Raw genomic sequence first — 25,551 nt, forward strand, 5'->3', positions numbered from 1 at the left:
ATATAAAGAAAAATAAGCAAATTAACCTGTACTTACCTTTGAAAACCTTTGTGGCTGGTGTGAGGGAGACAAGAGAGAGGAGGGTTATTGTGCAGGACAACTTTCAGTATCACTAACTGAATCATTGCTATCTATTGGCTCAATGGAATCTTTTCCTTTTCATGCAACTTTAACAGGGAACCAATCCAATGACACTTGCTTTTGTCTCCTTTTGAGGATTTTGTGAAACTGCAACATTGCATTGTTTCTAAACAGATTCATTGCTCTCACTGCTACAGCCTTATTTGGGTGGTGCTTTTTCACTGTTTTTCACTGTTTCCCACATTTTACACTTCTCCCTAATCTCATTTGAAGTGAGGGGTTCCTCCCCCTTTTTCCCCTCCTCCTCTGTGGGTAAGATGCATATATAGACTTCTTACAAAATCTTGTAGTTTTGGCCACTCCCATACCTTGTTTGTACTTCTCGATGATTTCTTTCTTAACTTCCACTGTAATCATCTCCTTATTCTTACTGCCTTTCTTTTCAACCTTTTTCTCCATGGGGGCCATTGTATGCACTTACACAGATGTTGACTACCATGCAGTATTAATAATCTCTTGTTATTTACTGTATTTAATGTAACTGTCAATAAAGCAGCAGAGGAAAGGGTCTATATCTGCAGGTAGTCTGGGAGAATGAAGCAAAGCATTCCTAAGCTTACTCTTGTATGGAAAAGTAAGGACTGTCCATAAGTGCTTGGAAGTGACAAAAAATACACGAGTGCCAGTTGTGGGCACCTTCCAACATTCTGAAAAATCATTGATTTCTGCCAAAGGCTGTGGCCTGAGACTGAGCATCTGAGCATGGGAGACGACCACCCACAATCCCGCAGGGAGAGAGGGAGAGAGAGAGAGAGAGAGAGAGAGAGAGAGAGAGAGAGAGAGAGAGAAAGAGAGAGAGAGAAAGAGAGAAGAATCATTGTTCAGTTGTGATCATGTGATGTTTGGCAAGCTAACGCTCATTTATTAGGATGTTAGAAACATTTGCTCACCTTGTGGAATACTCGCAAAACAGGTTACTCACAAGCCAAGGTTTTACTGTACTCATATAGAGTCTTAGTGTGGGATAGAAAAGGCATCAATTTAGAAGGAAAGGCTGGGACAGACTGTGGGGTAATTTTGAATGCCAAGATAAGCAATTTGATTTCATCCTGTAGGAAAAGGAAAGCCAATGCGGATTTTTCAGCAAGGGAATGACATCGCCATCATCGTCACAATAAAAATAACAGCTACTGTTCACAGAGACCTATTGCTTTCAATGCTTTCACCCTGCAAACCCTCACACCCATCCCATGAGGTCAGAACTAGTATCAACCCCACTTAGCAGAGGAGACAGCCTGAGGACAGCGATAACACAGTTCATAAGGGGTACAGCCTGGATGTGACCCCACATCTACCTGAATTCAGTTTACTCTCACCCCAAACACTGCAAGATCTTTGCTTTAGAACATACCCTGCACAGTGCATGGGGACAGAGGTGTGGGAACCATCAGTATTTCACTGGGCGGCTAAAGCCATGAGAGAGATGAGATTTAAGAGGACAGAAGCAGGGAGAGAAACAGCAGCTGAGGCAGGCAGTGTTAAGAAAAGCATGCAAGTGTGAATTTTACGACAGCAAGAGGGGGAAATGGTGCAGAAAGTTACCTGGAGATCAGGCAGGATGGGGACGGACTAAGGACTGTAAGATCTGCCAAAAGAAGAGGGACTTCACAGACAGCACTTTCAGAGGAATGGTGGGAGTGGGCGCCAGATTGCTATGGGCTGAGCAATGAGTGGGAGGTGAAGACAGGGCCAGCAGCATGTAAACTTACTCTTTCAAGAAACATGGTAGTGAGGGGGAGGGGAGGAAGGAGGCCTGAAGTGGGAAGATGGAGGCAGGAAGGGTTTTCTAGGGGGTTGGAGGTGGGGAGAGACTGGAGCTGTTGTAAGCCAGAATGAAAGGAGAAGCTGAGGGCTACCAGATGGGGAGGTTCTTCCTGAGAGAGCCCCAGAAGGAGCTCCAAGGGATGGATGGAGAGCACAGTGGGTGGCATTAGTAACAGCTCATGTGGTTGGGCTTCTCCAGGGCTGTGAAATGACAGAGGTGGATCTATCTCTGTGGCTCCTTGCCCACTAATTTTCTTTCCCCTTTCTTCTTCCTCCCTTTCTCCCTCTTTTGCCCTAAGTATTTACTGAACACCTACTATGTGCTAGGTCTTGTGCTAAGCTCTGTGGCTATTATAATGAATGATACAGTGTATATCATTCTTAAACTTGAGTGGTGAGATGGATAGTAAACAAGAAGATGCACACATATGTACATTGTGTAACTACACATTGTATGATAATGCTAAAAAATGCTAATGTTCATTGAGCACTTCCAACGTACTAAGTACTTTATAAGCATTTTCTCATTAAGTACACACACACATACACAAACACACACACACCCTAAGAAAGGCATTGTTGGTATTAACTTTTGCAGATCAGGAAATTCAGGCACAGAGGTCAGATGACTTCACACAGCTCAGACAGGTGGAGTGTGAGATTCAACTTGTGTTTGCCTGTCATCAGACAGATGCCCTTAACTGCCACACTGTCCTGCCTCCTTGTGTTTAGAACAGTGAGCACGAGGATGAACAAGACATGAAGGTGTACCCATCCTATGGGAGCTCACAAACCTTGAGAAGTGGGAAGAAATTGAGTTCATTTACTTCCTGTTACCTTCAGGTGTGGTCTCCGGACCAGCAGCATCCACAGCACTTGGGTGCTTGTTAGAAACGCAGAAGCTCCAGCCCAGCTCGACCCCCTGGATCGGGATCTGCAGGGACCCGCAGGTGCTTGGTGTGCACCTTAAAGTTGGAGATGCCTGGTCTAGAGCCCACTTCTCTTATTAGAGATGGGCAACCGAGGCCCAAGCTGTTGGAGATTACAGTGAGTGGTGGAATTTGGGGGTTTGGCGTCAGCAGCCCAACCTAGGCCTGAATGGGCGCTTCCACTCTTGTGCTGAGGCCAGTAGGAAGGAGAACAGGAAGGGCGCGCAAGGTGCTCGGCGCGCGCAAGGTGCTCGGCGCGCGCAAGGTGCTCGGCGCGCGCAAGGTGCTCGGCGCGCGCAAGGTGCTCGGCGCGCGCAAGGTGCTCGGCGCGCGCAAGGTGCTCGGCGCGCGCAAGGTGCTCGGCGCGCGCAAGGTGCTCGGCGCGCGCAAGGTGCTCGGCGCGCGCAAGGTGCTCGCGGGCTCCCGGGCCCTGCCGGGCTGAGGCGGCGTGGGCGCCCTGAGGGCCGGGCCGCCGCGCCGCGTCCCGGTCCCCGCGCTGGCCCGGCCCGGCCCCTCAGCTCCACCCCCTGCCTCCCCCCTCCCGCCCGCTCGCGCCTCCTGAAAAGCCAGCCCGCCCGGGGCGGCGGCGCAGAGCCGGGCCCGGCGCACGAGGCAGCCAGCGCGGCCATGACGGCGGAGAAGGCGCTGCCTCTGGGCAATGGGAAGGCTGCCGAGGAGGCGCGGGAGTCTGAGGCGCTGGGAGGCGGCGGCGGCGGCTGCAGCGGGGGCGCGGCGCCCGCGCGCGACCCGCGCGACAAGCGCGACAAGGCGGTCCACGAGCGCGGCCACTGGAACAACAAGGTGGAGTTCGTGCTGAGCGTGGCTGGGGAGATCATCGGGCTGGGGAACGTGTGGCGCTTCCCTTACCTGTGCTACAAGAACGGAGGAGGTGAGGCGGCGCGCGCGGCGTGAGCGGGAATGAGGAGGGGAAAGCGGCCCGGTGGGGGCGGGGAGCAAGGGGGTGAGCGAGTGACCCCTCCCGCGCCTGCGTGTAGCGGGACCCTCGTGGGGAGTGCCTGCCTTGGGCCACCTGGCGCGTGAGCTCTCCCGGGGCTAGACTCGCCTGTCCCAGGGCGCATGTGCACGTTTCTTCGCACCTGAATGTGCCGCCTGCCAGCACGCGAGGACGTGGTCGCCAGGTGTGTTCTGAGCCAGCGTCGGGTGGAGGCCCATGCTGGGAGCCTTTCCTTGCTTTTGAGACGTGCCTTAGCGTCTGGGGCAGGAGACAGCCCCTTGGAGCCTCAGCTTCCCCAACTGGAAACCAGTGTGAAGGAAAAGGACTCTGATCAGGATCCGTGTAGGCTGGGGTTCTGAGCACTTAGTGAAATGCCAGACTCAGCTTTCCCTCCATCATCTCATTTCATCCTTAAAGTCATCTCTGCAGGCAGTGGCAAACCCATTTTGCAGATGAGGATGCAAAGGGTCAGAGAAGTAACCCCATAAAGAGATAAAGATGGGATTCTGACACCAAGGCCTTGTTTTAAACTGGGATTGGACTGACAACAGGGAGGACTTTTGGGCGAGGTGTTGATGTTTGATTGCCCGCCCCGTCTTTCATTTGCCCTTAAGGCCTTTACTAGGTCCTCTTTTCGGGCCTATCTGGCGGAAGCACTGGCACCAAGCGGTTTCTTTCACTGGTGTCAGAGACACGGACAAAGAGCAACGACACTGATTTAATGTTTAGGAGATGCTTCGAGACTGTGGAGTGGGGGACAGGGAGAGGAAGGTGATGAGAGAGTTGTTCCTAGTGACTTGTCCGAGTCAGTTTGGTGGAGATTCTGCAGTGAATCCTCAAATCTTTCAGCTGAAGGACTTTAGGAGCCTCCACCTGTCCTATCAGCAGGACAGATGGTAGGGTGTGTGGCAAGGGACCTTGTGAAACCTTCGTGGGTGGCACAGTTTCTCCCAGGAAAAGCTTGTGTCCATGTATTCCTCTCTCTTTGCTGTGCCCCTGCCCCTCTAGCAGATTCCCAAGACCCCAGTGGAGGTGGCTCAGAAGTTGGCTGGCAGGGACCACACTGTTAGGCCGCTCGGAGTAGGACTTCCTGTTCGAGCAGCTGCAGGGAGAGCGAGAAGGGTACTGCTTGGCCCAGGCCCTTTCTTTGGAGACATTCATCCTGAAAGCCCAGGCTGCTCCAATCCTGCTCTGCACTGGTAATGAAGTGGCCGCCGGTGTTGGTGGCTTGGCACTGGGGACAGAGGGAGTGGACTTGGAGACCTGGAACGTGCCCTGTGGCCTCAGCTGAGTTCTGCCTTTTTGCAGATTCAGCCTTTATTAGCTGCCATGTCTTCTTAGAAACCCGTGGAAACCCTGTTTAGGGTAGTCCCAGGCAAAAATCGTTTTAGCATCTTTTTTTTTTTTTTTTAATACAGGAAATTGTTATACCAAAACAATGCATTCCTAAAAGGAGGAGACAGAGTAAATTGGGTTAATTACAAATTCTGCACAGATTAAAAGAAAAAAAAGTTGCAGTGAGTAAAATTTAAAAATTAGGTTTTTTTTTTTTTAACTCGCCAAGAGTCCCCATTGGGCACACAAATATCCTGATTTAATTGAGGTGGTTATCTTGAGTACTAGCTTTGCGAATACATGGGCTAGAAGTCTTTCAGAAAGTGCTGTTAGGTTCTAGAGGGTTCACAGCATATTGGCGAACCTGTTGTAGCTTCTTCTAATCACTTAAATTTATATTCAGCAAACAGAGCGTCTTGTTCCTTTCACACACTTTTTGCCTTCTGATATAGCTGGAGTATCTGATTATCCACTGCTTGCCTTTTAAAAAAAAAAATCTATACAATTCTATTCATAGATCCCAGCAATAGTTTAAAGGATTTCTTTCCCAATGTGAAACTAAGAAAACGAAAACAGCAACAACAACGACAACAAAACGGTATCTTGCCCCCAAAAGCTTTTCAAAGAGGCTTTCAAAATTTGATGGATGTGGTCCTACTATCAGGTTTGATCAAAATTGTTGCTATTAGTTCTAAGGCTGAAGAGACTTCATTTAGCAAAAAGCAATTTCAGTTAAAGCCTTCATTTGTTAGATCAGATCGTGAGGAATAGCATGTGTTTCCAAGCTTTGTTACTAAACAGGTGAGAGGGAATGAGGGATTTGGAAAATCCTTTTCTGGTTATAGTAGCTCATGCTCACCTGAGTTATTTCATTTGTTTCAAAGAAAGGCCCAGGCAGTGGGTATTGTGTACCAGGATAGGAGCACTAAAGCTTATGGCGGTCTTTCTCAGATTGATTCAGTCAGCCTTCTGGGGAGATAGATACTTGTTGCAAACCCCTTATAAGTCAACTCCATAGCTGGGTCTCATGTACTGGGGCGCCATATTGCTAATAGCACATCTCCTTGAGAATGCTTTTCTTAATGAAAAAGATTTTTTTTTTTTTTTTTTGCAGATCACTTCCAAAGTAAATAGGAAGAAGGGGTCCCCTTCACCTAGCCTGTTGAGGTTACTTTAGGATAAAAAAGAAGAATGTAATGTTCAGGGAGAGAATGGATTTAACCTAGAGAGTGCTAGAGAGTGAAATATATACATTATAGAATTAAGCAAAGAGAACACTTCCTTTTTACATTATCATCTTAGATGCACAACATTTCTGTGAGATAAGTGGTACAGATGTTAAATATTAAAAGCCCTATTTTACAGATGAACAAGTTGAGGCTGGGAGATGTGAGGTAGATGTGCAGAGAGCACAAACCCAGGGCCATGTTTTCTGACTATGGTCGTCAAGATGTGAACTTGACCTCAAGCTCAGTGAACATTATGTCTTGCACGTAGTAGGTGATTATTAAAGATTTCTTGTGCTGAACTGGAAATAGTAGAGGCAATTTTAACCTCATTCCCTTACTTTGCATCCTTGTAGGGGCGTTCCTGATTCCCTATGTGGTGTTTTTTATTTGCTGTGGAATTCCTGTTTTTTTCTTGGAAACAGCTCTGGGACAGTTCACGAGTGAAGGTGGCATTACATGTTGGAGGAAAGTTTGCCCTTTGTTTGAAGGTAAGCACTGAGTTCAAGAATGAAGTGGTGCCTGGGTGATGTCAGGCTGTGAAAGGCAGCTGAGACTGTTTTAACAAGGTGGTAAGAGACCCACATCACTCCCTTTGTTCTTTCAGGCATTGGCTATGCAACACAGGTGATCGAGGCCCATCTAAACGTGTACTACATCATTATCCTGGCATGGGCCATTTTCTACCTGAGCAACTGCTTCACCACCGAGCTCCCCTGGGCTACCTGTGGGCATGAGTGGAACACAGGTATGGTCCCCAGGGAGGGTCTCTCTGCAGGTCCTGCTGGGGGACCAGGGATTGGGGGTATGCCCTTGTCCTGGACATCAATCCTGGCCTCTTGACATGAATCCAGATTCCACTGAAACTGGAGATCAGTTCTGCACTGGGTCTGGTTGCCCTGGCTCAGTAATTGGCATGGGTAGAAGAATGGTGATGTTCTTTCCTCGCTTTGCTGAATACAGAGACTGAGCCCTTTGTGGGCAGAGAGAGGTTCAGGCTCTAGTTCCAGCCAGGCCCCTCTGGGTGTCAGATTTTCCTCTGTAAAATGAACGGGTTAGGCTAGATCAAGGGTTGCAAACCATGGGCCTGTAGACCAGTTAGGCTTTAACTCAGTGATCAGTGAATTTCAAAAATGTGTTTGGTTGCCAAAATTTAAAAACCAGAAGACCTCACATGAAAATCCAGATTTCCCGCTTCTCTTGAAAAAATAAATAAATAAAAGATCTGGCAATAGCAGACCCACATTCTCACAGTCTTGCTTGACAGCAGCTGGGGCTGATAAGCAGTTGTCTTTGGATAAGGCATCTGTCCACAAGTTGGCCACAGTCTCCACTCAGCTCACATTGCTTATTTACTTTCCCAATCTAACCCAGGTAGAAATTTGAATGTACCACTCTCCCACTTCCTTGAATGGATAACTCTTTAGATTACTTTGGATTCTAATGTGCTGTTTGCTTTTCAATTTGTCCATCCTATCAAGATGGTGTCTTAAAATCCAGGGAAAGCAACAACATATTTATTCCCTATCTGTGATGGCTGTGCCCAGAGCAGACCTCGCTGATTGACTGTAGAACTCTATCCTTTTGAGCCTAGTCTTGGCCTCAGAACCCTTCTCAGCAGTGCTCCAGGCAGCCACTGCCTTTTGACTGGAATGAACACACATGCTTTAAGCTGTTCACCATCTGTGTTATAACCTGTGGTTAGGTTGTCCCTGGAAGCGTCGTTTCATCCTGCAGGCTGAGGTATGGTAAGATTGGGTGGGATGTTGGTTATCAGCATAAGGAACAGGGAGTAGGGAGTAGTAGGTCTAGAAAGTGCTGTGATGTCACTTCCAGTGCTGTGATGACTGCCCTGCTCCCACTGTTGGATTGTGTGGAGGTCTCACTATCTCTCTTTAGGGCACTGGTTCCTAACCTTTCTTTGGCTGGGGACTTCATAGAGATGTTTATCAAATTAAAATTCAAGGATATATTCTTGGAGGCCTGCAAGTCCTCCATGATAATTTAATTGTGTGTGTTTATTTTGAGGGCACTCTAAAAATACGCACATGTTCTAGATTATCTGCACAACCACCTTCCACCGAGGACAGTCAGGAGACTTCAGTGCCCAGCGTTGTGCGTGTTTACAGTTTAAGATGGGTTCTTGATAAGTAGGATGATGGTGGCCAATGGAGGAGAGCACAGAGATTTAATTTGTAAATGGTGCTTTCGTATTCATCAAAGTCCAGTTAGGAATGCCACAAACTGTAAGAATGAAGATCTTGCGCAAGTGTGACCAGAGGAAAATGATAGTAGAATTGCTTCTCAAATAGCCAGTGGAAGAATAGGCAAGCTGAACTCCACAGACCCTGCCTCCTCCCTTTGGCTCCACTCTCCTGTCAGGAAATCCATTTAATTTCACAAAATGGCATTGTCCTACACATACATTTTATGCTATCAGTTTGAATTGTGTTCCGTAGTTGGTATTTAATGCATAAATTTAATTCTGGTTTTATAGTCGTATGAGTACTATAATCACAAGGACTTTATAACTCATTTATTTGTACACAGATGTCATTTTAATAAAAATACCTTGTCAATGTTGGATGTCTGAGAAATTTGTTTACTCTAGGGAAAAAACAAAGAGACACACTGTTTTAGAGACTGATCAAAACTAAGGGCTCCCTTCCCTGGAAAAAGGCATGAGGGTTCCTATAATCTCAGGTTTTCAGACTCCTTTCAGGATGTTGTGGCCCCCACAGACTCCCCCCCCACCCCCGCTTTCAGAATATGGTTAGTCCTTGCCAGGAGGAGCAGGAAGGAGGCAGACGATTGGGGGACTTTTCCCCAGCAGACGGCAAACCTTTCTCCCACTGGTTTGCAGCCCCCTTTCTCTCCTAGCATGTGAACACTTGTGTTGTGTAAAAATGTCATGTGTGAGAGGTGCTTCCTGCTCCAGAGGCTACAGATGTAGTTGGAGGGTTTGTACCCATGCGAGGAGAGAGCAGTGCCAGAGCGAAGCAGACCACTGACTCCGTGCTGGGTGCAGGGGCTCCAGAGTGAACAGTGCAGCTGCCCTCGGGGAGTTCACAGTCTGGCGCAGAGCTCTGTAAACAGGGGTGCTGTAAAGAGGTGCAGGTTCTGTGGTGGGAAACAGACCTGGGTGATAATCACGAGATGGGGCACTGGCCGGAGTGGACTCCCAGTTCCGTCCCTAACTGACTTTATAGAGGAGGGAGTGGGTAGGGATATGGGTCCCTTGACTGTTTGTGAACCTTAGATTCTCATCTTCAAAATTAAAGGGAGTTGGAGAAGGTGGTTCCTTGGAGGGTCTTTACATTCTACTTTTCTTAGAATTCAGGGGAGGGAGATAGATGAAGTCTCCCTGGAGGAGGGTGTCAATCTGGGCCTTTAAGATTGAACAGTTGGATATTTTTACTGGAAATTCAACTCCCCCTTGGTCATCAAGTTTCATGAAATGAGACGTTCAATAAATCCTTTCTTGGATTGACCAATCAAGCGAGGGAATGAGGAAGAAAGCAGAAATTCTTTACACCTACAGGCTCACGCCATTTCATCCAGTTCCCACATCTTTATGAGGCAGTTGCGATATCAGTGTCTTCCTACGTGAAGGAAAACAGAGTCTCAAATGCATTACTGTCGTAGGGACACTGTGACCGACTCACTCTTTTAGACCCTCCACCCCTGCTGGGGCCACTGGGCAGGACAGATAAATGCCATGGAGAGGGCTTCTGTAGGGAAGTGGAAAAAAGGAAAGGAAATTCGGAACCGTGCAGGAGGAGAGTTTGATAGGGCATTTGGAGTGGAAGTGAGAGAAGGTGTCGTGCCCCCAAACCTTTCCCTCCTGTTCTAATCAGACCAGACCTCTCATTTAAACTGTAAGTGATCGATTTTCCTCCTCGGTGTTCTCTGAGGCATGTTTGCTTAGAGCGGCTAGTTAAAACCACCTGGTTGCACCATCAGCTTTGAATGTTTCCCAAGGTCCAGCCCTTGCAGAGGTTAATCTTCTCTTTCTTGTCTTGTTTCCACTGTAGAGAATTGTGTGGAGTTCCAGAAACTGAACGTGAGCAACCACAGTCATGTGTCCCTGCAGAACGCCACCTCTCCCGTCATGGAGTTTTGGGAGTAAGTGGAAAGTGACTCGTGTCCCTTGGCCTGTGGGGCCTTTGTCCTGGTTCTGCTCAGTTAACATTGCCCCCACCCTTGGAAAAAGTCTGACCCTTTCTTTCTCTGGCTTCGCACTTCCTGGTTTCTGGGGACGTTTGACTGCTTTGGAAGCCAGTGCGGAGATTTTACACGTTTCCTAAAGGAGCAGCTGAGAGGAATGTTTTCTTGTTCTTTGATGGCATGTCAGCATGCCTGGTTGCTTATTAGGGCAGGAAATTCTTGCTAAAAATGGTAGTTTAAAAATAAAGGGTTTTTAACAAAAGAGGAGACATAGCATGTTTGCTATAAACTAAGTCAGAAGTGTATTTAGCCTGGAAAGCAGAAGTCTCCAGGGCAGAGAGGGCAGGTTAGCTTTCCTTCAGTACCTGAAGTGTCATGTGCAAAGGAAGCAGGTGAACTTGAATGGATAGAGGTTCTAAAGAGGCAAGTTTAAATGTGCTTAAGGGAGAGGTTAGTTTCATAGCATGGTCTGCAAGTACTTCTGAAGGTTGTGATCACCCAACCCTGAAAGTGTTTACCTGGTGGAGGGTCACTAAGCATTGTTGGGGAGGTGTCTGAATCCACCGACATTACAGGCAGTAATTGTGTGAATGGGCATTTCCCCAGAGGTGGGCATTCTTCATTAACATCCCAAAGGGGTCTGTGACCTGGCAGTTACAGGGCTGCCACGTATGGTTATAGAAGTCGTGCACTGCACAACCCTAGGGGGCCTCATTCATATTGTGAAATGTGTGCTCCAGAATTGTACAGTGCCAACCTGCATAACAGTACACAGCGGCCCTGACTTGGGGTCTTCTGAGGTAGAAGGATCACCTCGTTTTGGGTATTGAAGAGATGTTTCCTCTGTGGGTCAGAGGTTGGGCTAAATGTTTTCTGAGACTATTCAATCTGAAAAAAGTATGGCTTTGTTCAAGAACATTGCCTACCCTAATGCTGATTATAAGTAGGGTAGAGGGGCAGTGGTTTTATGAGTCATTTTAATTCTCTTCCCAGATACCATTCATCTCCTTCCCTCTCTAGAGTTCATGATGCTAAATTTAGACTTATCATTCTCATGTTTATAGTTGGTGTGTGTATGTCATACATATATATACACATTCTATATTAATATGTAATTATAAACTTTAATAAGCTTTTATTATAAAAATTATAAAGCTTTATATAAAATTATAAAATTATAAAAATTTATAAGCTCTATATAAAATTATATATAAACTATTTGTATGTTAGCTATATATATGCTATATATACATCTCCCAAATATTACCTAGATCTTTGTGGCATACTTACAAGTTTTTTATTGATGGTATCCATTACTTACTTTTCTTACAACTTTGTTCTTTGCTCAGTTTTGGTTTTGGGATGTTCCCCTGTTGATACATGCAGCTTTGGTTCATTTATTTTTTCCTGCCATATAGTATTTCAATGTATAAAAAGACTACATTGTATTTAGCCAGCTCCTCTTGATGGGCATTTAGACTTTCTCTAGTTTCCCAGTGTTACTAAGAACACTGAATAAATGTCTTGCCCATGCTTCCCTGTGTGCGTGAAGGAAGGTTTCTAGGCCTGTGCCTAAGAGTGGGATTGCTAATGGTAGCGTGCATGTTTATTATCGGTTTTATCAGGTAACGTCCAATTGCTTTCTAAAAGGATTGTTCTAATTTACTTTCCAAACAGTAGTGTATGAGAATTCTACTGTTCCATATTCTAGACAGCATTTGGTCTGGTTAATTTTTAAGTTTTGCATCCGACTGTTCTAAATTTGCATTCCTCTAATGACTTGCGAGGTTGAGCACATTTCATGTGTTTTTCCCTATTTGGGTTCCTCATCTGTGAACTTCCCGTTCGCATTCTTTTCTCTTTGGATTGTGTGTCTTTCCTCATGGGTAGGAATTCTTGACACATTCTAGATATTAGTATCTTGACACATTCTAGATATAAATATGCTGCAAATTGCCTTCCCTAGTGTGTGGCTTTTCTTATTTATTTATGGCGTTTGGAGTTTTAACTTTATTGAAGTCAAATTTGCCAGTCTGTTCTTTTTGGTTTGCACAGTTGGTATCTTATTTAAGATGTATTTCCCTACCCAAAGTTGGGGGAAAAATCTTTTATATGTTCTTCTAAAAGTTTTAAAGTTTTGGGGTGCCTGGGTGGCTCACTCGGTTAAGCATCCGACTTCAGCTCAGGTCATGATGTTGCCGTCCGTGAGTTTGAACCCTGCATCAGGCTCTGTGCTGACAGCTCAATGCCTGGAGCCTGCTTCAGATTCTGTGTCTCCCTCTCTCTGCCCCTCCCCTGCTCACTCTGTCTCTTAAAAATGAATAAATGTTAAAAATTTTAAAGTTTTAAAGTTTTGTGTTTTCATATTTAAGAATATAATCTACTTGGAATTTTATTTTTGTACATGGCATGATGTAGGAGTTCAGGGCTGTTGTTTTTTAATACAAATTATCAAATTTTCCAGCCATATTTACTGAATTATTCATCTTTTTCCTATGATTTATAATGCTATCTTCCATACATAGTTATCTTAAAAATACAGGTCTGCTTTGGGGCTCTTGTTCTGTTCCATTTGTCTCTCTAGCTAATTGTGTGTTAATACTACACCCACATTTTTATTGTAAGCCTGGAGCTGGTAAGACATGTGGGGACTTGTCTTTGTTCTTTTCCAAAATTGCCTACCAAATGAATTTTAGACCAGTTTGTCAGGTTAAACAACAATAAAGAACAAAATAACTTCGTGGGGATTTTGGTAGGAAGTATATTGAATGATTAGGTTAATTAGAAGAAAATTGATATCTTTGTGATTGAGCCTCTCTGTTCATGAACATGGTATAGCCCTCCATTTATTTAGGTTTTTTTTTAATGCCTGATACAATAGTGTTACTTAAATGTCTACAAAGTAGTGGCATTAGAATACCTGATTAGAAATTCAGGTTCTCCATTCCTCCCCAGACCTACTGAGTCATAGTGTCAAATACAGCATACATAAGACATGTGCTAGAAAGAGGATTACTGTGGTAGGTGGACTGGTGTGGCCTTTCCCAGCCCCACTGGGCTATGATTTCCCAGAGGCATACTACAGAGACTTATTTGTGACCTGCATATTTTGAGGGTCTGTAAAACAGGGTCTCTTTGCTCCCTTAGAGAATCGATCCTGAAACCCCACAATGGAGAAGATCTCTGTGTAACTTACATTGTTTCTCACCACTTATTTCCTTTGTGTCATATATAGAAAACCTCAATTAAATCATTTTTTTGTGTGTGTGAAATATGTTTGTTTATTGTCTGTATTCACCAAAAGGTAGTCCTAAAGGAACACCTTGTCTGGCTTTACTTACTACTGCTGGTCTGTGGAAGATCCCCAAGGAATATTTACAGAATGCATAGATGCATGCGAGGAAGACAGGCAGGCAATATTTTCTTGGAAATACTACACGAAAACTCAGAGTGGGTTCTGGCAAGAATTCATCCTGTCACTAAGGTCCCTGGCCAACAGCATCGATTGCTTCCTGGATCCCTTTGCACTATCCATATCATCACCTTATTTGGACACAAAGTGGTGGGAGGAGACAGCATCCTCGTGTGTAACTGAACCTTGTGGCCTACCGCGTGGCCATTCTAAATTTTTTTTCAACGTTTTTTTATTTATTTTTGGGACAGAGAGAGACAGAGCATGAACAGGGGAGGGGCAGAGAGAGAGGGAGACAGAATCGGAAGCAGGCTCCAGGCTCCAAGCCATCAGCCCAGAGCCTGACGCGGGGCTCAAACTCACGGACCGCGAGATCGTGACCTGGCTGAAGTCGGACGCTTAACCGACTGCGCCACCCAGGCGCCCCCCGCGTGGCCATTCTAGATGAAAGTCCATGGGAGAATGAACCCATGGTTCTAGTTTTCTATTAGATTGCATCTGTATCATCTGTGCAGTGTTGAATTCTACATCCTAAAGGTACTCAGATACCTGTGTGACAATCACCTTTTCATAAGATGCTTTTGTCAGACAGTTCTTTTATGTATGTATGTATTTATTTTTAATTTTTTAAATGTTCATTTATTTTTGAAAGAGATAGCATGAGCAGGGGAGAGGCAGAGAGAGAGGGAGACACAGAATCGGAAGCAGGATCCAACCTCTGAGCTGTTAGCACAGAGCCTGATGCGAGGCTTGAACTCACGAACTGTGAGATCATGATCTGAGCCGAAATTGGACGCATAACCAACTGAGCCACCCAGGCGCCCCTGTCAGGTGGTTCTAATTCATCTCTTCCCAGAGATGAGCTTGGAAAGGAGACTCTGTGAGATGTTCATAACATCCTATGAAAAGCCACTGGGGCTACATGCATTTGAGAAGGGTTGAAAACTGTGCCCTTTGGCAAGAACATCTGTTGTCTTTGATTAACTCAAATTGCCAAATGTATTTTCCTGTGGAATCATTTGGAGTCGTTCCTTTCTACCCCCACCCTACCCCCACTCCCTGAATGCTAGCTGTCCATGCAGCACAGTTTGACACATACTTTGCTGGGAGGGAGTTCTTCCTTAAATTCAGCTGACAGTTGACTTCTGGGGCTTTGGATGGAGCATGTCTAATTCCTTGCCAGTGTGACAGCTCTTCAAGTATTGTATCAAGTTTCCTCAGAAACGTTTCTTCTTTGGTTCTTTGTCCTGTTTCCCTGTGTGGCTGGCTCATGGATGCCCCACCTCAGGGTGCTCCTGGTACCTTTCCTTACTGCCTCTGACCTCATTCAGGCCCACACACTGCTTGGTCCAAATAGACTGCCTTGGCTGCCTGCTCGCTCACTCATTCCATAAATGTGTGAGTTCCTGGTATTCATAGGAAGGACACTGCACGTTTGGAGGAGGCAGAAATGTGGGATGCAACTCTAGCCCTCTAGAAGCGGAGGTGAGACAAGCCCCTAAACGGCCATAAAATCAGGTACAAGGTGTTACTTCCCTGCACATGACTGGCCATAGCTTCACCTTGACCTTGGGCACCTGGCCCAACCCACCCCCTGTCTTACAGGTTCATTTCCCTTTTCAGGGTACAAGTTATTGGCTTAGCCAGTGAGAAAAGGTTGGGCCCTGGGTCAGTCTTGGACTGTGGCTCAAGCAAGGGGCCTATGGGGCAGGGGCAATTTGTCTTTCTCATGTCAGATTTCAAAATTAGGCTGTTCTGGTTTTCTTAGTAACTCATTATGCTTCTGGCATCTGAGCATTTATCTAAATATGTTTGCAGTCCTAAATTTTAAGCCTGTGTCCTCTGCTGGGATTGAGTACTGCCAAGAGTGTAACCACCGTCGTGGCATCAGGTGGACTTTGGTCTGTCTTCACATCAGGCCTTGGATTCCATTAGTCCACGTGTCTCCAGCAAGTCCATATTTGCTGTGTGTACAATTAAAATCGCTTTTGCGTGGTGTCCATTCAACCAGCATTTGTTGAGCACATACTGTGTGCTGGGCCTGAATTAAGCCCTAAGGGTTTTCAGTTCTGTATCTTTGTTCAGAACGGTGTGGTCTTATCTTTCTGGTGTATCTTCACTGGACAAGGTTTTAAAATTTCATTATTTCTAAATCATGTGGCTACTTGATTTTCTCTGGACACAAAATTTGGGAGGCAGGGGAGCTGGAGTGAAGCCCTGATTCCTGTGGACCCAGGGCCCAGCCCTGCCTCCCTCTCAGACTCCTTCCCCTCCACCATTGCCCTCCTTCACCTGGCTTTCCTTCTGTCCTTTGTACGTACTTGACCCATGCTCAGTCACAGGTCTTTGTTGTTCCCTTTGTTTGGAAGATTTCTCACCAGATCCTTATGTGTCTGGCTCCTTCTTACCATGAAATCTTCATGCAGATGTCATTTGGGAAGCCCTCTCTGACCATCCCAGCTATATCAGCACTCAGCCCCTCTCAACCCCATAGCTCTGTTTTATTGTCTACGTAGCCCTTACTGAAATCCCTGCATCTTTGCTTATTTTCTCCCTCACTCCATTAGAATGTAAGCCCCATGCCAGGAAGGGCTGCCCTCGTTTGCTCCCTGTTCTGCCAGCACATTCTAGGTGCTTAACAAATATTAGTTGAGATGGGTAAGTGGAAGAGTGAATAAATGAACAGATGTTTCTTTTTAAAAAAATTTTTTTTAACATTTATTGAGAGACAGAGACAGAGCATGAGCGGAGGATGGGTCAGGAAGAGAGGGAGATACAGAATCTCAAGCAGGTTCCAGGCTCTGAGCTGTCAGCACAGAGCCCGATGCGGGGCTCGAACTCACAAACCGCGAGATCAAGACCTGAGCGCAAGTCGGACACTTTACCGACTGAGCCACCCAGGCGCCCCTGGACAGATGTTTCTTAACTCCTCAAAGTTCATTGTCCTCATTTGTAAATTGGAAATGATCATGATAACACTCACCTGCAGGGCTGAGATGAGGATTGAATGGGTCCTCCCCTGTCTTGAGCCCGGTATAGTTTAGACCCTTTGGAAAGGACTGCGTGCAGAAAGAGAATGTTTGTGATTGACTTTCCTATTTGTGAGTTGGAAATTAGTCACATTCCCTGCTTTGCCAGCCTCTCTGGATTTCTGTTGAGGATTAAAGGGGAGAACACATACTAACTTTGATGGGGTGTAAGTGGGGTGCCCAAGTTAGCTCCTGGTACTGAGGTTTGGTGCCCCACTTCACCCCTGCCTCTACAGGTGTGGATTCATGGCTGATCCTCATGCAGCGTCAGCCTGTGTGTCTGAAGCAGCCATAGTGCCTCCTACTGCAGGTTCAGAAATGCCCCCCGACCCTTCCCTAAGTCAAAACCCAGCACTGCATGGCACCGTCTACTCCTGCTAGTTTGGAGTACTCCACTCCCAGTGTATTACCTCCTTGACGTGCACAGTGTAGACTTGAGCGGCAAGTTCTAGAATCCAGTTTAAGTCATCGCTTCCTCTACCAGCCCAGTGCATGACCCTGGGCAACTTACCCTCCTAAACCTCCATCTGCTTCTCTGAAGATGGGAGGGTCATAGGACCTAACTCTCAGGGTTTTCAGTAGTGTTAGAAGAGATGAGGCCTGTATGCTTTCCCGGTGGCAAGTGTTCAATATGTGGTAGCTAATTTTTACGAGGAAGAGGTCATCCACATCTTTGAAAGTCTGCGTGGATTCTTTTAAACATTCTTAGAGAAGTCTCATCAGCCAGGTCTGTATGCCCCTCATGGTGGACCTGGAGAACTCTCAGTGCATTTTCTTCACCTGGTTGTTCTTTTGACATTTTCTGAGAACCTACTAGGTGTTGGACACCTTATCAGTAGTCAGAAACATGAGGGGGCGGTGCTATCTGTCCCCAAAGAAGCACACAGCTTGGTGGGGGAAGCTGGAAAGTAAAGATGTAATAAAATAAAAGATTTTTTGAAATATAAAGCAACAGATACGTGTAGGATGGTTGCATTGGGCCAAGATGAGGAAGCCTGGGCTTTGGGGAAAGCTTCATGGAGTTGATGAGGCTTAGCTGTGTTTTGAAGGGTGAATAGAAGTTTATGTGTTTGCCAGCCGAGTGATTGAATAGCATGCCAGGTGGAGAAATAGCTTAAGCAAGAACCGAAGCAAGACCTGAAGCTAAATGTTGAGGCTTGTAGACTTTACCTGCCATACTACTGCATGTGGAGCCTGGGGAATGGTGGGGGCTTTGCTGAGGAAGTAGGCAGGAGCCAGAGCATCTGGTCAGTTCACAAGTCTTTACTGAGTACCTACTATATGTCAGATAGCATTGTAGGTTCTGGGATACGGTATAAACAGAACAACATACTCTCCTGGTGGAGCTGGCTTCGCAGACAATCAAATACACAGAAAGTATTAGGTTAAGTCAGGATCGTTCTGCTGAAGAAAAAGCAGGCAGGGAACAAGAGTGTCACAGGACCAAGGAGGGCCTCTTTAAGGAGGTGACATTTGAGCAGGTACCTGAGAGAAGTGAGGGAGGCAGCCATGTGGATGTGGGGGATGAGGCCTCGGGCTGAAGGAGTAGCGGGGGGCTGCGACCCTACAGCGGGAGAATGCTTGAGGTGTTGGGGGAAGAGCCGGCAGCCAGCAAGGCTGGAGCCGAGTGTGAAGGACCTTGGTGCCTTTCCAAAGGGTTTGAAATCATCCCATGGGCTGCCTCCAAAGGCCCCATCCATGGAATAATAGGAGTAAGACAGATCACCCATGCTGCCAGGTGGACGCAGGAGGCAGGGCTGGGGGGACACTTTCCTGGTCCAAGTGCATGAAATTGAGTTTTCTGCCGGAGAGAGGGCATTGTGGGTGGGAAGGGATGGGCAGAAACAGTGTTGTGAGGATGGTGGTAATTCTGCTTGGCCAATCTGTGCCCTGAGAAAGTAAGAACACATCCCTATGATCTGTTAATGCCTCCCAGCTACCCTCTGGCACGCATCCGTGGTGGGCTTTTCCTCATGGGGGCAGGGGGGAGGCTCCAAATTGGCCTGGACTCTCTCATAGCTTTTACACGGCAGTGGAAGCCAACTTAGCAATAACTCTCAGTGCTTGGGCAGTGTGTCAGCTTTGTCCCCAAAATTCCACTTCTGGAACTTTATCCTACTTGGGTGACCATTCTAGTTATGAACAGCATGCCAATGGCAACATCATTTGTCGTCGTTGGAAAAAAAAAAGGGACACATGTAAAATGTGATACTGATTAGATACATTGTGGTATCGTCGCAAGAACTGCTAAAAAGGAATGAACAGAAAATGTGTTGATATGGAAAAAAATCTCTAAGGTCAAATTAAGTGGAAAAGGCACAGTGTAGAAAGTTGTATATAATACCATAATTGTAAAAATATATGTACATGCCTTGTTTTCGTAGAATATTTCTGGAACCTTACACAGGAAGCTGTTAAACGTGGTGACCCGAGAGTGGGATGGGGGCACACAGGCATGGAGAAAGAGAGTTTTGTTTGCTTTTAATTTTTTTGTACTATTTGAGTTAAAAAATTAAAACCAGGAACATGATTATTTCATAATTTAAAAAAATAGGAGCTGAGAGGTTACAGAATACATTGTCATTTATGATAATGATCCCTCCTGAGTGACACATCTTAATCACAGCCCTGGTAGTGACTTACTAGTCATTATTTATTTATCATATAAACCGTTTTTCTTAACATTATCTCATTTAATTTTTATATCAGCCCCATGAGATAGGCAGAAGAAAAACAATTCTGTTTTCCCATTGAACAAACATAATCTTGGAAGAGCTGAGGGATTGCCCAGCTTATACACCAGAACTCAAAACTCCTGGCTCTGGCTGTCCCCAGGGCAGCCCTGGTTTCTCCAGAAGGCGCTGCTCTCCAGTGGGGTTGGGAGGGGCTGCCTCCCCCTACAGATGTTTCCTGTGGACCAGAGGAATTCACCTCCTTCTGTGCTCAATCCTCACCACCAGGGAGGCTCCTGGGGGCCTGAGTTAAGGAGAGCAGGGAGGAGATCACCAGCCCCCTTGCAAGGGAGCAGGCCAGGGCCGCCCTTCCTAGCTCTCAGGAGATGCACCAAAGCAAACCCAAACTGGCACTTTCTGTCCTTTTCCTTCTAATTATTTAATATTTAACTGGTTGCAGAAGTAGTGAATGTTGTAAGTGATTCAAACACAACAGCTACATGAATGAGATACCTCTGTGCATCAGATATACATAATTTATAAATATGTGTTTTAGTCTGTTTGGGCTGCTATAACAAACATACCACAGATTGGGTGGCTTCTACAACAATTTATTTCTCACAGTTCTGGAGGCTGGAGGTCCAAGATCAAGGTGCTGGTAGATCTGGTGTGTCGTGAAAGCTCATTCCTGGTTCATAGGTGGCCATCTTCTCGCTGTGCCTTCACCTGGTGGAAGGGGCAAGAGAACTCTCTGGGCACTCGTCCCATTAGGAGGGCTCTACCCTCATGACCTAATCACCTCCCAAAGGCCCTACCTCCTAATACCATCACCCTGGGGGTTAGGGTTTAACATATAATTTGGGGGGACACAAACTTTGAGGCTGTTGTTAACAATTCAGAATCTCTTCCTGTCAGTATTTCCCTATGCATTTAGCTCCATTCTTCTTACCTTTCTTTTTGCTCTGTGTGTTGAAGAAAAGAAATTCCCAGGTTCAGGAATTTAATTCTGTAAAGGTCAGCTCCCTTTTACAGAAGTGGGTTCTCCAGTGGACACTCGATTTCCTTGTTGCAAAAGTAGTCCATGTTTTTTTTTGCAGAAGATGTAGGAAGCATGTTTAAGTAAATAAAGGAAAAAAACAGCACACACGATAGCATTCCAATGTCCACACTGCTGAAGCTGAGAGGGGTTACGTGTCAAAGCCCACTGTTGTGGCTCCCTCGTTTCCTCTAGATCTAGCCTGGTAACCACCCCCGAAGTCAGACCCAGGCCCCCGCTTTCAAGAAGCAGCATGCAGCACCTGTCCCCCACTGACAGTGATAGAGCCCCAAGGTGACGCTCCCGCTCCGCCCCCCCCCCCCCCACCAGCGGTAAGCTATCTGCCCTCAGTTGTCAGCCCTGGGGTGCCCGCTCACCCAGAGCCCCTGCCCCAAGAGGGAGCGGTTAACCCTTCTACTGCTGATGCAGTCTGAATGCACCAATGAGCTGAGAGTGGAAGCACTGCTTGTACGCAGAATTACTGAAATGCTCTTTAAAAGAATGGTGATGCGGTATGGGGATGCAGAGACCTGGGCTTTGGGGCCCCAGGACAGGAATTTGAACCCTGTGGCTTCCACTTATGAGCTGTGTGTTCCTTACTTACACCTCCCGGCAACTCACTTTCTTTGCCCGCAGAATGGGAGGCGGAGGAGGAGTAATTCAGCTTATTAGGAAGTGCTGAAGAGCTATGATCTATTATCTTTTGTTCATTGGTGGAGTAAAGATATTTGTATATAAAATCAGCCACGAGTGTGTTTGTATTCACACACAAAAAAATGGTGGATGACTTACACTAAATAATGAGAGGTAGCAATTTAGTGAACCACAGGGCTTTGTCTGAGGTTTCTTTCATGTCTTGATGGTGCAGCAGGGGAAGGGGAAGCCCTGGCCCTGTGCCCTGGCCCGGAGCATGCCCTCCAGCCACGCTTTTTCAATTCCAACCACCCACCCAGGGGATAAATGATGTAACATCACTGTGGGGGTCCTCATCCCACACAGGGGATTCTGAGGCAGAGAGAGGTTAAGGGACTTGTCCAAACTGCCTCTCTTGGCAAGCCAGAGCCAGAACTGGGCTGAGAGAAGGACTCTCCACCCCACCCACGTCCCTTCGCCCCTTCTCCCTTCCATGCTTCTCTTGCCTGTGTCTGAAATGCGGGCAGCTGCCTGTTTTATCTAATGGCAGAATCTGACCAGCATGTCCCTTCTCTTTGCAGGCTGCTGGACCTAGGTCCTTGAAGGAAGAGTTTTTTAGTAGATTGGGGAGAATATAATTGATGCAAGGAGGGAGGAATGAATGGGAATGGGTGAAGAGAAGGCTCTGGTGCCCAGCAAAAACCAAACAAAAGCACCTGTTGGGTTATGTCTTTGCTGGATTTCAAGAGGTTCCTTTAGGAAAATGGTTGAATCTTGATTTTGAAAGAATACTGTTGTTTTCAGCTGAGCCAGATGGTGCTTGTGACACTCAAAGACTCTGATCTACTGTGATGACAGATGTAAATTGATGCTGGCCTCCTGGTGTATAGCTTATGGCCCTGTAGCTGGTGGCACAGGTGTTAATGAATGACTTTAATTCAGGCTCAGGCACAGAATAATGCATAAGGGGCTGTTACCAAATTTCAGTGCATTAACTCTATTCTGGGTGATTTTTTTATGTTTATTTTTTGAGAGAGAGAGAGAGAGAGCAGGGGAGGGGCAGATAGAGAGAGGGAGACGCAGAATCCAAAGCAGGCTCCAGGCTCTGAGCTGTCAGCACAGAGCCCCCTGTGGGGCTCGAACCCACAAGCTGTGAGCTCATGACCTGAGTTGAAGTTGGACGTTTAACCAACTGGGCCACCCAGGCATCCCTAGTCCAGATGATATTTAATGAAACCACAAGAAAGTATATGAAACTGTCAAGATGCCTGACACACATGTATCCTCACGTCTGCTCTAGACTGACCCTGGTAGACATCTTGATGGGGAAGAAGCACCAAAGCTGGGGAACCTGACTCTCCCACTTATTGGTGGGGTCCCTCGGAACCTCTGTTCCCTCGTTGGTGAAATGGTGTACCTGTTCCACCCTTCAAGGTGCTGTCAGTGTGAAGGGACAGTGGTGCATTGTGAGTAGCTGACCAATGGTAGCTCCTCTCACTTCTGCGTCCAGCCTGCCCCCCTTCCCGGTGGATAAGGTGACATTCAAAGGATGGAGGTCTCCTGGTGATAGACACCAGAGCTGGGAATAGACCCCTCCTCCCCACTCTGGAGCTCCTTGTCCAGGGCTTTTCCTAATGGCACGTGTGCCTCTCCTGCATGCTGTCCCTCCTTGGCAGACAGTAGCTCTTTGCTAGCCTCGGCACAGAACATCTCAGAGGCACGAGGGGTGGCAAAGATGGTCAGACTTCATCAGAGCTTTTGGTGGCTGGTGATGCAGAGGTGTGGTACTGTGGGGGCCCGTGGGGTGGGGCTGGAAAGGCTTGGGCAGCACTTTTGGGCCATGATGAGTCCTGGTGAGGAGGAGAAAGGGTCAGGAATTGGAGGGTCCTGGGACCCCAGCTGTGGGTGGTGAGATCCTCTCTGCTGCGTGGGACCTAGGTAATACACATGAGGATGCGCTATGTTAAGAACCAGCGGGTTCCCCAAAGCCGTGGCAGCCTCTCTGTTGCTTGGCCTGCCCCTTCTGCACTTTGCCTCCTGACCTGCAGTACCTCTGTTCACGTCTCCCCATGAGGCACAAGTTTTAGGGCTCTTCCCTGAGTTTTGATGCCATAAGAGTCCCTTCTTCTAGACTCACGCTCCTCACTGCCTCCTACTTTCCTGGATCTCACCCTCCAGCCAGGGGGGCACTGGAACAGAACACTGGGGCGCAAGCCCCGTCTGTGATCCAAGGCAAGCTCAGTAATACCTGGAGCCTCAGTTTCCCCTGAACAATGGGAGCAAAACAGGACTAACAGACGCAAGAGTGCCAGTGTGCTGTTCCTAAGTGTGTGTTCTGCGTAATGCCCTTGAGGAAGTATTGCTTTGGAAAGGCAGAAACATGGCACAGTACACTTCTTACTAACAACTTAAAAAAATTTTTTTTTAATGTTTATTTTTGAGAGAGACAGAGAAACAGTGCGAGCAGGGGAGAGGCAGAGAGAAAGAGAGACTCAGAATCTGAAGCAGGCTCCAGGCTCTGAGCTGTCAGCACAGAGCTCGATGAGGGGCTCGAACTCATGAACCACGATATCATGACCTGAGCCAAAGTCGGCCACTTAATTGACTGAGCCACCCAGGCGCCCCCCTTCCTGACAACTTCTTAGTAACTGGGTTACAGTTTACATTCCATAAAGCGCTCCCCTTGTAGGTGCGCAAGTCAGTGATTTTGAATCACTGCCGATCGTGACCTCATCACAATACAGGTTTGGAACATCTCCAGCACGTCATAAGGGCTCTCAGTACCCATTTACACTTCATCTCTCCTCCAGCCTGCAGGCAACCACTCCTCCACTTTCTGTCTCCTTAAATTTGCCTAGTTAGGACTTGGCATATAAATGGAGTCATGCAAGGTCTCACTAACTTCATTTAGCATGTTTTCAAGGCTCACCCATGTTATCACATGTATCACTTCGTCATAAATAACATTCTTTGTGGCTAAACAACATTCCGTTGTATGGATACACCACATTTTGTCGGTCAGTTAATGGACATTTGGGTGCTTTTCCGTTTTTGGCTATTAGGAATAACCTAGGGGTGGAACCTCTGAGTTGTATGTTTAGCTTTTTAAGAAACTGTCAAACCGTTTTCCATTGTGGCTAAACCAGTTTTGCATTTCCACCAAAAATATATGATGTTCCATTTCTCCACATCCTAGAGGACACTTGTTATTTTGATTACTGCCATCCTGGTAGGTGCACCCAAGTGGATATGAAATAGTATCTCATTGTGGTTTTAGTTTGGCTTTAATGGGGAATACTTCTGAATAAATTTGGGAAACATTGGGTTAATCAGAGTATAAAAGTATCTTTACCGCAGGACTCCTTAGAACCTTTAATTTTCTGATGATCATTGAGATTCTCAAAGGAGGGCTACAGTGTACTTCGTTTTCTCCACTGAGGTCCTGGTGAGAACTTTTGAGTGTCTTGAAGGATTGCTGTTCTTTGGAAAGCCTAGAACAGGGTTCTAGAGACCACTGGCCAAACCCCGTCTCCTGCCTATTTGTGTAAATAAAGTTTTGTTGGAAGACAGCCACACTTGTTTATAAATTGTGTATGGCTGCTTTCACACTGCAAAGATAGATAGTTGGGACAGTGACCATATGGCTTGCAGACCCTAAAATATTTACACACTGGCCTTTAAAGAAAGTTTGTTGACCCCTGATCTAGGAGTGCCTGGTGCACAGTAGATGCTCGCTTAACCTTTAGATGAAAGGATGGACTAACCCTTACGATATGGGTAGGGACCAAGAATACACTTTGTGAGGCTTTGTGTTATTTGAGCTGGTGCTTAAAGGACAGGTAGAATTTTTACAGCTTGGGAGAATGAGGAAGAATGAGGAAGAATTCCTTACAGGAATGAATCCTGTAAGGTGGAGAAGTCAAGGTGTGCTTGGGGGCTGATGGGGACTTCCGCATGGCCTAGGGGGATTTCTGCAGTGACGGAAGAAATTGGAGCAGTAGCTCCTGACTCCTCGTGCCAACCTAGGTCATTCTGTAAATGACACAGTTCTGTTCCGTCTTCCCCATGACCAGACAGTGGCTCCAAGCTCTGCCTCTGAAGTCGAACAGGTGAGGCTTCGGATTCTGCCTCAGCCTTCCTGGGCATATTAATTTCCCTAAGCCACACTTTTCCCACTTGTAAAATGGGAACAACTGTTGCCTTTACCTTGGGAGTGAGCATGAGGAAATCCAGGCTATCATGGTCCTTGTTA

At 46.6% G+C, this 25,551-nt stretch overlaps 1 protein-coding gene across 2 annotated transcripts in view; it reads left to right on the plus strand.

Annotated features, from left to right (window-relative positions):
• The first annotated feature begins 3,380 nt into the window (after positions 1–3,380).
• The window catches only part of SLC6A11 (solute carrier family 6 member 11), a 135,028-nt gene continuing 112,857 nt past the window's right edge, over positions 3,381–25,551 (plus strand). Inside the window, exons 1-4 of one of the 2 annotated variants that reach the window (XM_019428150.2) lie at positions 3,381–3,723; positions 6,707–6,841; positions 6,958–7,098; positions 10,385–10,475. In XM_019428150.2, coding sequence (XP_019283695.1) covers positions 3,462–3,723; positions 6,707–6,841; positions 6,958–7,098; positions 10,385–10,475 — 629 coding nt within the window. In that variant the 5' untranslated portion in view covers positions 3,381–3,461. The remainder of the gene's footprint in view (positions 3,724–6,706; positions 6,842–6,957; positions 7,099–10,384; positions 10,476–25,551) is intronic. The other variant, XM_019428149.2, reaches the window with a different exon arrangement.

This window comes from Panthera pardus, unplaced genomic scaffold (genome assembly GCF_024362965.1).
Source record: "Panthera pardus isolate Hobbes unplaced genomic scaffold, ASM2436296v1 HiC_scaffold_8, whole genome shotgun sequence".
In the NCBI taxonomy this organism is placed as follows: Eukaryota; Metazoa; Chordata; class Mammalia; order Carnivora; family Felidae; genus Panthera; species Panthera pardus.